Below are 16,167 nucleotides of genomic sequence, written 5' to 3' on the forward strand. Positions count from 1 at the left end.
TACAGAGCCTGCAAGACAGCGCTCGCTTAGTGCATGCTTATCATCGTCCCTCATGCCCTTATGTTCAGCCTGTTTCTGTCAGCTTCATACTGTAACAATTGACATTCCCCTGCGACTAGCTGTCCTCTGTATCCCGTTATTTTCATACATTTATGTTAACAGTGAAGATTTAAGCTTTCCCTTCAAACATGCGTTCGACGTAAATTTAATTCGTTTAATTGTAACGATGCCTGTAGTCCAATTTGAATTGTGTAATTCGTATCCCGTCTTAATTTTTTTTTACACATTCTGTGTAATACTACATAGGCTATTACATACGTATATATAGTGAAGCATAAATAGCGTATGGTAGAAGGAAGATTGCACATAGTGATGAGACACGATTGTTACTTCTTGTTGAAACTGATACATTCCAGTGTCAATAGGGTGACCAGATAATCCTTATCAGGGAGGACACTTTCGGCTACTTCAGGTTTTACAAACAACTTTAAAATTGTAGTGCTCATGTGCTTGACTAATGAAATGCAGTTTTGGTTTGGTTTGTTTCCTTGATTGAAAGACTCATCTAGCTGTATACATCGATTAACATTAGTGACCCATGCATGATTATAGAAGACGGAACAATCACCACACAACAAGAACTCCGTGCATAAGCGAAATCCAGGTCCTTTTGGGTAAAGTTTGTCTGATACAGGACTGCACTCTTATTTAGGTGTATATTTTGTCCTCATGCTCTGCTTGCGTAACAAATTGGTCTCAGTAATAAGTGGATTCATAATTAAAGATAAGGAACACACTATTTATCTGTTTGTTTGTCCATCCTGGTGCCAAACTTTGTCTGTCGATATTAGGGCCGTTCACATCTCCCCTGTTTCTGACACACCTGTTTATAGGGAGGCCACCAGGGATGGCTGGGTCTGTGAGAAGGGCCAGGGAGGGATCAGCTGATATCCCAGTACTACAGGGCAAAAGACACCCATGATGGCAGCCTCTGGCACAAAGGTGGTCCAAAAAACTAGCTTATAGTGATCTATGGCTAGCTTCGCATTATTGGGAGAGTCCATCACACCTCCATGTTATATTTTCCCTGTGGCCACACAAACATCTGATCGATGTTCACAATTAAGTTACGTCTAAACAATGTAATATGCGAGGTCACATGCATTAGGCAACTTTAAATTCTGCAGATCCAATACTGACCTCACATAGACATCTTGCCAAACGACCTGAGTATTACATTGTTTAGATGTAATTTGTGTACGGCGGGCAGACACTGGCCAGACGTATGTGTGCTGTGTGTGAGTTTAGTTGCATTGCAGTTGTGCTGTTAGGGTAGACACCCTCACTTCCTCCACTCTCACTTTAACCTGTAGGGTTAACCTACATCGGCGTGTCACAAGCCTGTGTGCTGAGTCCTATCCTCTACTCCCTTTTCACTCATCCCCATATAGGTTTCCAACACCATCATAAAGTTTGCAAATGACACCCCGGTGATAAGGACAAATAAGAGGCAGGGACGAGGTGCAGCGCCTGACGGAGTGCTGCATGGACAATAAAATGGCACTTAACACTCAGAAAACCAAGGAGATCATTGTGAGCTTCAAACAGGAAATGAGCTGTAGCCAACCCCCGGCCCATTTACATCCAAGGGGCTGTTCCACGAAGCGAGCTAACCTCAAAAGCCAGGCTTATTTCGGCAATCCCAGCTAAATTTTTCCCAAATTCGGTTCCACAAACGAGGCTAATCTGAAGCTCCACTAAATTACTATGTCAACAAATGCTCTTGGACAAGCCTGCTCCATGGCAGGTTAGCTGTGAAGCTTAGCTTGAGGAATGTGATTGGACAAGCCATGTGATGTCACACAGCACAACATTCTGCGGGGCTGGAATTATTCTGCTGCTGTTCTCTCCCTCTCTCACACACATCAACCCTCCAATATAAAATTATTACAGATTACATGCAGGCGATTCCAGTTACTCAGAAAATATAAAATGACAAAGAGTGCATTGAAGGCTTTTACATGAATAACCCTGGCGTGCCCGTTTATTCATAATCCAGTTGATGAGGGAGTGCGGGTCATTCATAGAGCTTTAAGGAAACAGGTTCCACAAGTACAGTACTGTGCAAAAGTCTTAGGCAATCCAAAGAAATGTTTAAAGCCATTTATCTGGGTAGCAAGTGTACTTTGGCTTAGAGCAAAAAACACAATTTAACATTAGAACATCTGCAAATTAAGAGTAACATAATACAAACTAGTAATAATTTCTTCTGTTTTCTAAAAAGTTACTGATATCTAGTTGGATGGCTAGATGAACACCGCTTCAGTTCCAAAACTTCTCCTCAGGGGCTCCTCAGCTGTTCCATGATTTTGTTAAATTTCACCAACAGCTCAATTAAATAATTAAATTAATTGGTTTCAAAAGTCAGTGACAGATTGACTAGTTGTATGGGGTGAGCTAGTGGCCTAGTCAAAAAATACATGGCTGCACTGGATGGCCGCTGCAAATACTGGGGTGATTTTAGCAGGGGTTCTGAAATGGCTAAGCTGACACACTTTGACAGGCATAATATAGTTTTAGACCAACACGAGGATAATCTAAACATCATTTTCTTTGCCTGCCTAACACTTTTGCACAGTACTGTATATCACTTTTTGTCTAAGATGGACCCATATAATTAACATGCTGTCCTGTTTATAAAATGTGTTAAAATAGCCTTAAAGTACCTTACAACTGGTAACAAAATACATATGTGAAAGGAAATATTATTGTGACTATACATTTTGAAGGCTTGAAACTGTTCTCATTTAGTTGTTAAATATATTTTTATCCGTAACACAAAGGTTACTTAAGTCATGTTCTTACGCATTTAATCTGTTAGCTATTTTCTGCCATGCAGCCTCACGAGATTTGATGATGCAGCTCGTGTTCCCCTTTCTGGTTATTATGTCTTTGTAGTCCTCATAGGCTTGCAGTAATAATTCTTGCTTCGCTCCATTCTTATTTATCCAGCATCGATTAACAAGGCTGCCTTTTATATCGCGTGGACGCGCACGAGCCTCGCTTGTCAAGCTTGGCTTGAATTAGCGGAAATTAAATACACCCGAATTTTGTTCGTGGAACTTAATGAGCCTGAAGTGAACTGTTAGCGAGGCTATTACAAATAATCCTCGATTTTATAAGCTCGCTTCGTGGAACAGCCCCCAGGTTTGAGTTTCTTTGTGTATACATCTCCGGACCACCAACTCCTCCATGCTGGTTACTTCCTGCGCTAGTTGAAGAAAGCCAACCTGCTCCCCAGGTGCTGTTGGACTTCTGTTGCTGCACAATGGAAAGCATCATCACCAACTATATCTCAGGTTAATATGTATGGCACCTGGGGGGTATTCCAGAAAGCTTGGTTAACTTACCATTTGGTAAATCTTAACCTCTGGGTTGATATACCCCAAACCCGCATACCATGAGTATGTCGGTTCCAAAACACCTGAGAAGAGTAAGTTCAATCAACCTCCTATTGTTTACCCAGAGTTCATGCGCGTGCACCGTGCATACATAAAGACGCTTTCAATTGATCGCCGATTTCACGAGTCAGAATGGAAAATCAAAGTGAAAAAAAGAGAGCGGCATACTTCACAGAGGCGGAGTTGGAAGTTTTAATGCACGCATATGAGGAATTCAAGCCAATAATAATGAAAAAAAGCAATACGGCTGCATCGGCTAAAGAAAGTATATATAATATATATATATATATATAAGAAAGAAAAATAAAGGACAGAATAAATGCATGTGTATTAAATTGCAAATTTGACATCGCCTCCCCTTTTATTATAATGCAAAATAATTAAACACATAACCCTTCCGCATCCTTTTTACTGTTAAATCACTATGAAAGCATTTACTTTTCCTGCCATTCATTTCTTTAGCTTAAAATAACAATGTGTATCGACTAGGAATATATGGTTTCTTATTTAATAAGGTGTAATCCTTCTGGAGACAGAAGAACTTTGAGCCAAGTCAAAATGAAACACAAAAACATTCTGCAAAAAGGTTATTGATTACACGATCACTTAACTATTTATTAAACACGATTTAGTATATTCTTTCTGTCATGTAGCTAATAGAAAAAAGGCTGAAGCCCGTCTAACTGGCGGGAGCCCACCACCACCTCCCCTCACCCCATCTGAGGGCAACCAGTGGTAACCAGCATTGTACTGTCCTGTAATGATTACCTATAGTTAGTGGAAAAAAGTAATGAGTTTGATGATTTTAACAAGGCAAAAAAATTAAGGATACAAAATCAAGTTACCTGCACATTGATACTATGAATAGATTTCCTCCGCTATCTCGCTGTACTTGTATAGTGACAATAAAGACATCTATCTATCTATCTATCTATCTATCTAACATAGTCTCCCTCATTTATTAAAGGAGCTTTAATAGGAATGTAGGTGCCATCAATGCACCCAATTATGAATGAATGAATGAATGCCTTTTATTGTCACTATACATGTATTACATGTATTCCAAATTACATTTGGAAACCCTGAAATAGAAAGTCATATAGGGAAGTATCAAGTGTGTGTGTGTGCAGGATGAATACATGTAGGCTATAGATATAAATAGTATGACTATATATTAAATATGCATCATAGATTTTACTACAAAGGACAAACCTACCACTCTGTGGAATTCCTCTTTAATAGCTTTATGGACAGGGCACTGTACAAACGTGTGTAAGAAGCGTTAAGTACCAGACATATTGTGCGAACGGCTCTACACACAGTTGCCTTCCCTATATGCTCTGCGTCGCCCATATTGTACAAAAAATGCCCTGACGCAAAAAACCGAAGCGCTATGTACAGAATGTTTTCTGTGCTAAGCGCAGACCCGCGGTTTGGGTTTGTGACATTTGCAATATGCGGTTTCAAGAGATGTTAAGTAAATGAACGATTCTTTTGAAAATTGATAACGCTTTTTCAAATAATCATTAGGAAATGACAAGACATCAATACGTGGTCTTATAACTCTCTCCCGGCGAAAAAAACCTTGTATAATTTATGCCTCCACGTTCACAGGATCGTCATCAAAAGGGCACGCCATGCTCAGTAACCTTCTGCAACAAACTTACCCTGGAACATAACCTGCTCAGTAGCAGGTTATCTTCAGAGAGTAAGCTGCTATGGTTACGTACATACCCAGAAAGTTAACCTCCGTTTTTGGAACCGAAAGTTGAGGTTATCCACTAACTTACCCTTAAACTTACCCGGGTATGTCACATAACCTGCTTTCTGGAATACCCCCCTGCTCTGCTTCTGACTGCATGGCTGTCTACCTCACCCATTTATTTACTGCTGCTTTCTATTCATGACATTTCATTTTATGTCTTATATATAGTTCCTGTTAGTTCTGTATATACTTGTATATTTGTATATCTGTACATACCTACGCTATATATTCCCATAATATGGCAGACCGTATGTACTCCTCCTGGTACGTGCTCTACACACCGACACTGTACTGTAAATTATTACGGTACTTTCTGTAAATAATGCTATTCTTGCATTTCTGGTCAGACGTTACTAACTGCATTTCATTAGCATTGTACATGTACTCTGCATGATAACAATAAAGGTGAATCTGATCTGAATCTATTCTGTAGTTTTATTTAAGTTCTGCTTTGCAATACTGACAGACGACTGAATTTTCATAAATTTTTCATGCAAATGATGGTTTGGCTCTTTATTTGGACCCTCATCTGCTGTGCTCTGTCTACCTTCTGCCATGTTTTCGAGTAATCGAGATGGATAAGTTTAATCGAGTAGTCAAGTTCAATTGACTCATTGTGACAGCTCTATAAATAACAGAGAGGTGATTCTATAGCTAATGATCATGCAGTGGATTTTGCATAAGGGAAGTTTTGTGTCTATGGTTTTCAGCAAAATTAAGACTAAAATTCATTTAGAAGCAAAAACACCAGAATATCAATGGATCCACCACCAAAACACTGAACCAAGTTTTTATATATATGACTTAAAAAAACATGGTAAAGCTCTGCTATATATATGCTTATGACTTGGAAGCTGTAGCCCTCACCTTACACTTACCACCTCTCAACAGAGGTATCTTTGTGAAGCCTACAGTAACTTCCACAGTTGAGAAAGCACTCTGTGCAGCCAAAGGCCCAGGTGATTCATGCTGCAGCCAGGAAGCTCATCTTTCTGTCAATTCAGGAGCTCCATATATCCTATCTTGGCATTTGTAAGTAATGCTCAATTACAGAGATATATGGCATACAACACTTCTTCTCATTGGTTCTCAATTCCATGGTAGAAACACAACAAAAAAACAACAAAGGAACAATGCACATACATATGTACAACTAAACATTCATGAATAAGTAAAACCACCTCGATATCAAGCCATCATAGATTGCACTAAGTGAGATTGGCTGTGTGTGTGTAATTTAGACACACCAAGTTATTACATTTAAGGACTGCAGTAGAAACCTGGAGGAAACCCACACTAACAGAGGAAGACTCCTATTTACTGTTATTGATGGTGTGAAGTATTATGGATTTGGGTTTCAAACTACTCCGATTATTTCTGCTTAACCTTCTCATGATTAGCACCACCTGGTGGCTAAAGATAAGCATCACAATGCTAAAATTTGTTTGTTTATTGGTGTAGGAATCTCAGCGGCAAGCAACCCAGTAAACAGCCCCTGTGGCTAGACTGTACAAGCATGAACTCAATGCAGATGGCTGACCAGATGCATGCAATTACCCAGCAGTCCTCATGGCCTTCCAAGATCAAAGACCAGATGCTGCCAGTACTCTTGCTTCATATCAAAAACATCCAGCTATGATTTGCCTCATTTAGCTGAACATTTTTGTCGTGATCCCACCCCCCTCCCCCCCAAAGTAACACTGAGCTGTATGTCTATGTGGATGTACTGCAGGAATAACGAAGGAAATCCAGAAAAACATTACAACTTCAATATCATAATTTAAGGTACTGATGCTTTTACAATGACACCAAGGCATACAAACACTTGATTTTGTTTTATGGAATAAACTTAGACAAATTACAATGTACAAGCAAGCATATGTCTGATCAATGATCTAAATACACTGTCTCAAGTGCCACAAACTATTTTGCGGAGGAGAAAAATCAAAGGCCAGAATCCTGAGAAGTAAGCCCATTTAGTCACTGCAGACAGAACAGTAAGTACAATCACTATTTACTGAATCACTAAACAAGGAAAGAGAGAGGGAAAAAAAATACCCTCGTGCAGTTAGTGATTTAAAAAAGAAAAAAAAAAAGCTGAACCAACTTTAAAAAAAAAAAAAAAAAAAGAAGATGGTAAAGCTCTGCTATTCCCCCCCCCCCACTACATTCCAGCAGGCATTAAAGGACAATTAACAGTTAGGGGTGCTACTGAAACAAGCAGGGGCTCTGCAGCTCTGAGCAAGTTGCCTAAATGGCATCAATGTCAATGTCATAATCCTCCTTATCCAGCTCCTCCGGCTTCACCGTCTCCATCTTCAGCTTGTGGGCTGAGGAGGAGTACACAACCTGAGAAGGAAGGGTGACAGGTTATGAGAGGTCACCATCCTATCTGCTGGCTATCTGCAGACACATCAGTTTACCGACAATTAGAACGAACACACACACAATGCTGACGCAAGCTCAAACACACCTCCACATTCTCCACGTCTTCTTCCTGCTCACTGCCCTCGGACTCCTCCTCAGCTTCCTTCAGCCACTTGACAAATGGAGCTGCTTTGGCATGGATCTCTTTAGCAAGCTCCTTGGAGACATATTTTTTGGACACCTGCAGTAAAACATTTTCATGTTCAGTAGATAACTCTTTTGGGGGGGGGGGGGGAGCAGTCATTTGGAACCAAAGAACAGGAATATCACACGAGCCAAATACCTTTTCGGCCCAGGCCAAGATGACATCTTCAGCCAGCAGGTCGGCGTCATACATGTCCTTCAGCAGGATGGTAATGTGTGGCAGCAGCTGGGCCTGGTGCAGCTTTACCACACACTCAAAGCCACCCAGCAGGTACTTCTGAGCCTTCTTGTCATGACAGAACTGACCACAAGAGGGCAGCAGGTAAATTCATCTCACTGGAACATTAAGGCTGATAGTAGAATTCAGCTCAAGTTAAAAACAGGTTCTCTATTCCCATCTTCCAAACAACTAACCCCTTTCTGAATGCTAAGCTACACCACAAACATTATGATACAAGTTCATAATTTCAGGTAGAAATTGGGAACTGGCACAGCCAGAATGAGAACCTAAATGAACAAGTCACTCCATGTTCATTGAATGCTCTTAAATGGTGCTTTTTCTGATAATTAATTAGGTTTTTATTTTGTTTGGAAGGTGCAGGAAGCTTACATTTGTACTTGGGCTTGACTCATTTGCACTGAAGGGACTGCATCCAATTTCATCATATTTTGTATGATGCCAATAAAGATTCATTCATTCATTTTTGTTTTAAATTCATTTATGTTAAATCTTTTGATTTTAACATATTTTATTTATATTTAGTTGTATTGATATATGTTTATTGTGTATAGTCTCGTCTGTATTGTGTGCTTACGTCACTGTTAAAGATGAATTTCCATCTGATGTAAATTTGATGGACATTAAAGGAATATTCTATTCTATTCTATTCTATTGACAGTGTGTATGTTTGTGATGTGCCATTTGCATCACATGTACATCATTTTAGATATGAGTGCTACATTTAGTGTAAACTTCAGAACTGGCCAAAAGGCCACCTGCACATTGGCCATCAATTGAGCAGGAAGTGACAATCACCCTCAGGAAGTGGCGCTTGTACATCTTGATCTGGTCACGGATGTTCTCATCAAAGAGCAGCTCACTCAGGATCAGTGGGCCCATTGCCTTCACATCCAGGCGCTCAGCCTCCACCAGGATTTCCTTATCGGCAGAACCAATAGTACCACTGTCCTTCTTTTGCTGTCAGGGCAGAGAGATGATGTGAGCAACAGCTCCCAAAAGAGGGAGAAAAGCTACAGTGCCAAGGAAGCTTAAGATAATCAATACAGAATGAACAAAACTTATTGACTTCCAAGTATCCAGAAGTATACAATGCTGATCAATGATAATTAGGGCTGGATTTAAAGGAAAAAAAATATTTCCTGATACAAATTGATCTTCATTTGCATATTCATATAACAATTCATATTATGCCAAGATCGATTTTTTAACATAGGTCTTTAACGGTCTACGGCCGCTAGCCTTGTGTGGTCAGCCTCACGCAATGACATCTGAAAAAGATTCTAGTTCCTGAAAAGTTCTTTTTGTGTGGAAGCGCCCATTGATGATAGGGAACCATACAGAATCTCATCCTATAGAAGCCACACGTCATTCCCACCTTGACAAAGTTGTAGAACAAATTAACTCGTTCCTCCAAAGTCTTGTCCAGATCATCACTTAGGGTCAGGTTCTTGGCATGACTGCTGATCTCTTCCATCCTACGCCGCTGTGCCTCCTCTGTGGTCTCTTCAGCCCAGTCATCATCATCATCATCTCCATCCTGCTGGTGACCCAACCCACAGAACAAGCTGCTGAATCTACATCAACATCCCACCCCACCCCACTCAGAGATAAGGTAAACAGGGACACTCACCACCACATCTGGGGCATCAATCTCATTATTTCCTGTGTCGCCACCATTGGAGCTCTCCTGGTCCTTTTTGCGGTTCTTTTTCTCCTTCTCTTTTTTGACAGATCCAGTGTCGCTCTCTAGAAGTGACGCATGTTCAGAACATGAATCACTGACCCAAATCGAGTGCCAGCATAGAGCTCCAAAATGGACAGGTTAATCTGACTGCTTCATGCATTCAGTTTCCATATTCTATGCTACAGTAGACATGTTGGGGACATATGGCCACATTTCAGCCCATACTTTTCCCAGGAACCCCTGCAGCAGAAAATCAGCCCTTGGAAACATTTAGCTCCTCACCAGGTGGATTCTTCAGGACAAATGTGCAGAGCTTATGCCTTGTGTCCAGCATACCACGGTAGCCACAGGCCTTGCAGGAGATGCCAATGGTCTGCTTCTTTGGGTTGATATGCTGGAACAGAACCCCTCCCCCATTTTAGAACCCAAAGCCAAAAGACTTCACACCATCATAAGGACAAAATTGTGCTATCGGACTGCTTTATGATCATCCCGCTTCCGTGTTGAGATACCTGCCAAAACCGGTCCCTAGGATTAATGATGACCACTTCGGAAATACCACAAAATATGAGGATGCCGTAGGCAACCCCCATACAGGTGCCTGCCTCCCCATAACCCAGCAGGGCTGTCACAGGTCAGTACACAAAATAAAAAAGAATACATTTGACACGGGCAGAACCTAATTTCACAAATAGATATTAAACAGGAAAAAAAAAATTATGCCAACTGTGGCTGTGAGTTGGTTACAGCGAGTTATAAATTGATGGCTCGGAAACATTTTGGTTTCCCATTAATTTACACCAGCACTGGAGAATGTAGCTGGTGAAACCAAGACAGTCTGTCTATTATGAAGTACCAATCTCTGATATGCTGTTGGAAATATACCCAACACACTAACACATTTGAGATATACGACTGGACCAAAGCAGAAACTCTCTTCCAAGTTTGTCTTCCGGTGGCATTTATAGAAACTTTTACCTGAAAATTCAAATCAGGCTTAAATAAATAAATACAACATTTGGGGTGTGCAAGCATACTCTGTAGTAAAGAGCACAGGATTTATTTTACAATCACAATAAACTAAACATCTAAAATATAACAATGTGGAAATAAACATCTCTTGGTTTTTCTAATTCAGACACAATGACAGATGCATCAGGGCTGTGGAGTCGGAGTCGAAGACAATTTTGGGTACCTGGAGTCGGAGTCGGCAAAAAGTTAACCGACTCCGACTCCTACTAAATTTAAATGGGAATTAAAAAAGTAAGTTGAAATGTCCCAATTCACAAACAGTCATAATGAACTACTTCTCTGCTGTAAGAATAAAGCCCAATGCATGCAGTGCATAATGTTACCACAAAACGAACATGTCAAGTAACCATGAAGCATGCTTTTCATTGACTGTATGCGTCACTATATGGGATGTAATGCACAGGTAAGGTGCGGCACCGCTTTCCATTGTGTCGTGTTCCACTGTTACAGGGAACTGTGAACCTAGCCTAAAGCCCCCCATACATTTACAGATGCACTGCCGATTTTTCGGCCGTTCAACGAGTCATCACGCGTCAAACTCCTGAAAAATCATCTGGTGTGTTCTCAGCTCCATCGGCTCCCCTTCGCTATGCGCTAGTGAAGGGGGCCGAAGGAGCCGAGAACACAGATCTCCCTACCTGTCTCCAGCAGAGGCTCGTTCTGCTGATCAGCTGGCCGGTGAGTGACAATGCACTAAACTTCTGGCTGGCTGACAGAGGAGACAGCCACTGCAGCAGACAGAGGCATCACATTACTTTGGATGGGGGCGGTGGTCGAGATTTTCGGCAAGCTGAATCTGCCCGTCCATGTGGACACCCTCAATCTGCGGCCGCCAATCAATTGCCGCGATTGTACACGCACATCGGTCGGTGGCAAAATCCTTGTTTTCATTGTGTTTGTCTTTAATCTGGCATTACAGTAGAGCGTTGGCTTCCTAGCCAGTAGTTCTGTGGTGAAATGACATGTATGTTGCCTTCCTTTCCTTCAATGGATGTAGAAAATACATTAGCATAGTATATACATACAGAGGAGTCGGAGTCGGAAGATTTAGAAACTGAGGAGTCGGAGTCGGAGCATTTATCTACCGACTCCACAGCCCTGAGATGCATTGCCTCTGGTTTGCTACTTTCCCCAAATGCATTTGCAGTTTTAATAAATAATCTCAGAACAAGTTGTTTTCCCTACAGTAATGAAATGGCACCAAACCATGAAGCCAAAACCAAGGTGTGCCGAATTTTCCATACTGTTACACACCCATAACCCAAGGTATACTACACAGACTGCACCATGACGCTCTAAATCACAATCACAATACTATCACAAGTGCCCATTCAGAAGATCACGTGGACACCAGCAGCACATCATTTTCAAGGAGGAGTGGGTGTTCAAGCAATTCTGTACTGCTCTAATTTCTCAACTAATCCAGGGGATATTTGGTTTTAATACACTACTCAAATAAAAGTACTATAAGGATGGAACACATTAACTATGTATACTAAGTTTGTGCTTTGCTATTTTACTTTGTTTCAGTAGCTTTATAAACACTTTTTAGACCACCACAGAATGGAGACATAGTTGCTGGTTGCATGTATTTATTAAATATTGATAAATATAAATTACCTGAGCAACATTGTGTGCGAGTACTGTGTGCTATTTTACATTGTTTCAGGCAGATTAGAGAAGAGTGGTTTCTCAAACTCAAAGTCAGCTTTATTGTCAATTTCTTCACATGTACTAGACATACAAAGAAGAGAGTAACTCCCTTTGTTGTCTACTTTGGGCCTTAAGACTTTGCACACCATTTACACGAACATTTACCCACCAATGGAAAGGGCAAAACCAGAAAAATGCATAATAGGGCCTTTTAAAGATCCCTCAGTCTTCTGACTACCTACATGCATCATTGCCCTGAGGTGAACTGAAAGTTCCGGATTGGGGAGGGGGGAATGCTAGAGAAGGTTAAATACTCACCAGATCAGTTTCAGGATTGTCGCACTCCGGGCACAGAACAAATCTGCGGATAAATCCATCCAGCATGTCCTGCAGCTTGTTCGCCTCATGAGACCCATTAACAATGTAACGGTCATTCTTTGTGTCAAACTGAGTCTGGGCGCCCAGCTCACAGCCAAAGAACTTGGTAGGATCTAGAGAGAACGACATAGTTGGAGACTTTGCCTGACAAAATTTGGCACCAGGATGGACAATGCCAGTCCTAAATGGGGCAGCACTGCTCAAAGGGGGGGGGGGGGGGGGGAGTAAAATTATCTAATTTTGATCCAAAGTGATCTAACAGTTCATACTTTAGAGTCCCAAGACATGGTATGAGATGCACATTAGCTTATATCCAGCGGTGACTAGTATTCATGGGGAGTAGGCAAGAGTTACACAAACTGTTATACCAACATCTTCTTATGAAAGATGAACAAACAAAGGAAGTCCTCACATGTTGGAGGCCTGTTCAATGCCTTTGCGATGTCGACCATGTTGACTATGACCGTCTTAATGCCATTTCCTTTGCCCTCCACCTGGGAGCAAACGGGAAGGAGGGGGGGGGAGCGACATGTTAACCCTGCTGTGATATCCAAGACTTTCTCCCCACAAGCATACAGTGCATGGTCATGTGACATCAGGGCACTCAGTACGAACCCTCCAGCAGACCATAGCACAGGACAGACAGAACTCTATAACAAAGGAACAGACCTGACGGTCAATCCCAATTGAACTGGGAAGTCAGAATTTCTAAGTCCCTAGTTGGAAAATTCAACTGGAAAGTTTAACCTATGACCTTTTTGTGTCTCGCATTTTTATTTAGTATTAAGACCCCAGTTCCTGTTGTACGGTGTGAAAGTGACACACAAAAGTGGCCTGGAAGCAGGTTCTGAAACTTTAGTGTGAAAGCGTCCAATAGGGCTGGGTATTACCATTGAAGTCAGAGATCCCACACAGAAAGTCGGAGGAACCTTCGCAACACTGACTTCAGAATTAAAGTTGGCAACAGCCTTCATTGACAGAAGTGAAAGCTGTAGTTATATATTGTTTATTAGTATTCATCTTATTTGTGTTTGATTAAATCAGTCAGACACACTACTGTCAAACTATCTGTGGACAGGTTGCTGTGGTGTTTGTATGCGCAAAATACCACATAATGTGTTGTTATGAACTGGTACTGCTAACAATGTCCAACAACGAACCTGGTTAGAACTGGTATTACAAAATGGCTTCCTGACTTGTTGTACTGGAAAATGGTTAACTTGGGTGTGACGTCATTCCCAGCTCCGACATCCAATCTCCAAGGTAAATGGAATCCAGCATGAATGCCTGATATCACATGGCCATCACCTCCCCCTTCCAAAAAAGGTGTGCTTAGCAGTTATTAGCGGTATTGCACACCCACAGCTAGCCAATAACATAGTCCCTTATAACCATAATGTATGATCACAACAAAAATTCAGCTGCATATTTACATTTTACCTCTCAGCCATTATGACATTTCTTATGTGGGATTTAACTTGCCAACAGCAAGGTCGCCAAACACCCATCATTAACAGCCAGCCACACACACACGCCACGTCTACTCACCTTAGCAATCAGACGGGGCATCTTATACCGGTAGAATTGGTCTGACACACTGCGGTTCACGTTGACAGACATTTTGACTTTTTGCGAGATCTATCAGCAAGACAAGAACTCGAGCTGCAGCTTTTTGGTGTCTCCTGTGTGCACCAGGGCAGAGGACATAAACGACTGCACCAGCACTCGGTCTCTGACATGAAAAGGGTCTTGCCACCGAGGCTGTAGGTCCCTCACTCGTAGGCTAAGTTTCCCCAAAACGGCTTCCCACTGCTCTGCAACAGCTCTGGGAAAAGGGATGGGACAGGAAATAACCATCAGTGTAAAAGCCAGATGCAACCAAAATTAGGACAGGGGCACGGGGCAGCCAGCACTGATTTTTTTTTTTTTTTTAATTACAGGCCCAAAGGGTCGCAACCTACTGACATCGCCAAACGCAACCATACGGACAACCAGTTGACGGGAACTTCGGAAAAGGAAGAAATAACAGAAATTGCTAATCCACCATTCAAAGCCTGATCTTAAGTATGGTACAGCAAGTGTGTTTTCGCAGGACTGGATTAAGGTAAACGACGTGTTATCCCGATTAAACGCGGGCTCCATATAGGAGGAGCAGCGACCAGTCTGAATTCGTCATCTGGCAGATGGCCAGCTGTACTTATGTACCCGGCAAATGCGAAAAGCAGGCTAACTATACAGATTCATATAGCAGACAACCGGACTGCTTAAGATAAGAGTCAACTACCGGAGACTAATAAAACTCGATCCGAGCGACGCGTTATTGGACTACATGAAGCGTTGGGGCCTTAAATAATTCCAGGCAAGTCGAAATACAAATTTATCGAAATGGTGCATAGTGCGTCATGGTTTATTACGGCGGTGGTGTGCAGGGCTGGAAGACGCCATCTTGGTACACATATGCATCCCACTCACTATTAATCGAGGCTTACCTTTCCCATCCGGCGCTCCTGTCGTCCAGGTATTCACCGACTTCGTCAAACAAAGACATAAACACAGCACTAGTTGCCCTGAAACGTAAATAAAGCGATTGCGCTGCGAGCTACGGAGAATGGAGAGAAGCGCCCGCGTGCAGGGTCACAGTGCCCGGAGCTCAGAAGTCCAAAACCGCCCTCCTTGGAGAACAATCTGTAAAGCAAAGTGTAAAGTACTGGGACAAGTCAGCTCGACTGGGTCAGTGACAGCCATGTCGGGGTTATGGTACACCATCGTTTGTTCATTATTACAGATAGTAAAATATACAGAAACACACATCACAAAAACGTCATCGGAACATCGCATATCTAATAATTCTACACAGTGTATAGGACATCATTCTTACTTACATCTGAGATGTACAAACTGAATGAAAACACCGACGTGTTGCTTCGAAGCTCACGTTGACTCCCGATCTATCACGGCCCTGGATGACTGGACCCGTCCCCTTCCGCGAAAACGGTCTTCTAATTCGTCCATTCTGATGTCAATCATCAGCTACAATTGCTTGGCTTTCCCGTCTCATGAATAGAGGGCATGCATTGACTTTGGTGAAGAAGTTATTTGAAGACATCTTTAGAAATGAGCGATTAGATTTAAAAAAAAATATCAATTCAGATTGGAGGCCATAAAACGCAGTAAAGTTATAATACAATCTAGGAATAAAAAAGATGCCAACTTATTTAAAAAACTGGATACTTTGATGGGTTTAGATATGCGCTCACTCCAGAGAAGGAATTAGAAATGACTACTGTTCAGTCAGGGCTGCCAACTCTCACGCATCTGGCGTGACACCACTGTTGCCAACTCCTCAGCAAGGAATGTCGCTATTGGTTGTCCCAAAAGTCGC

At 41.8% G+C, this 16,167-nt stretch overlaps 1 protein-coding gene across 2 annotated transcripts; it reads right to left on the reverse strand.

Moving 5' to 3' along the window:
- Positions 1 to 6,985: 6,985 nt before the first annotated feature.
- LOC111834230 (eukaryotic translation initiation factor 5-like) lies at positions 6,986 to 16,067 on the reverse strand. 2 transcript variants are annotated; one of them, XM_072702657.1, is made up of 12 exons: positions 15,668 to 16,067; positions 15,275 to 15,470; positions 14,334 to 14,610; positions 13,198 to 13,279; positions 12,726 to 12,898; positions 10,005 to 10,116; positions 9,669 to 9,784; positions 9,414 to 9,575; positions 8,834 to 8,995; positions 7,937 to 8,098; positions 7,700 to 7,834; positions 6,986 to 7,575 (listed from the first exon to the last, which is right to left on the reverse strand). In XM_072702657.1, the coding sequence occupies exons 3-12, from the start codon at positions 14,403 to 14,405 to the stop codon at positions 7,477 to 7,479; spliced, it is 1,275 nt and encodes a 424-aa protein (XP_072558758.1). In that variant the 5' UTR covers positions 14,406 to 14,610; positions 15,275 to 15,470; positions 15,668 to 16,067; the 3' UTR covers positions 6,986 to 7,476. The 2 variants fall into 2 exon arrangements, with proteins under 2 accessions (XP_072558758.1, XP_072558757.1); XM_072702656.1 differs by having other exon boundaries at positions 9,414 to 9,578; positions 15,668 to 16,066.
- Positions 16,068 to 16,167: the final 100 nt, after the last annotated feature.

Source organism: Paramormyrops kingsleyae, chromosome 19, assembly GCF_048594095.1.
Source record: "Paramormyrops kingsleyae isolate MSU_618 chromosome 19, PKINGS_0.4, whole genome shotgun sequence".
NCBI classification, from domain to species: Eukaryota; Metazoa; Chordata; class Actinopteri; order Osteoglossiformes; family Mormyridae; genus Paramormyrops; species Paramormyrops kingsleyae.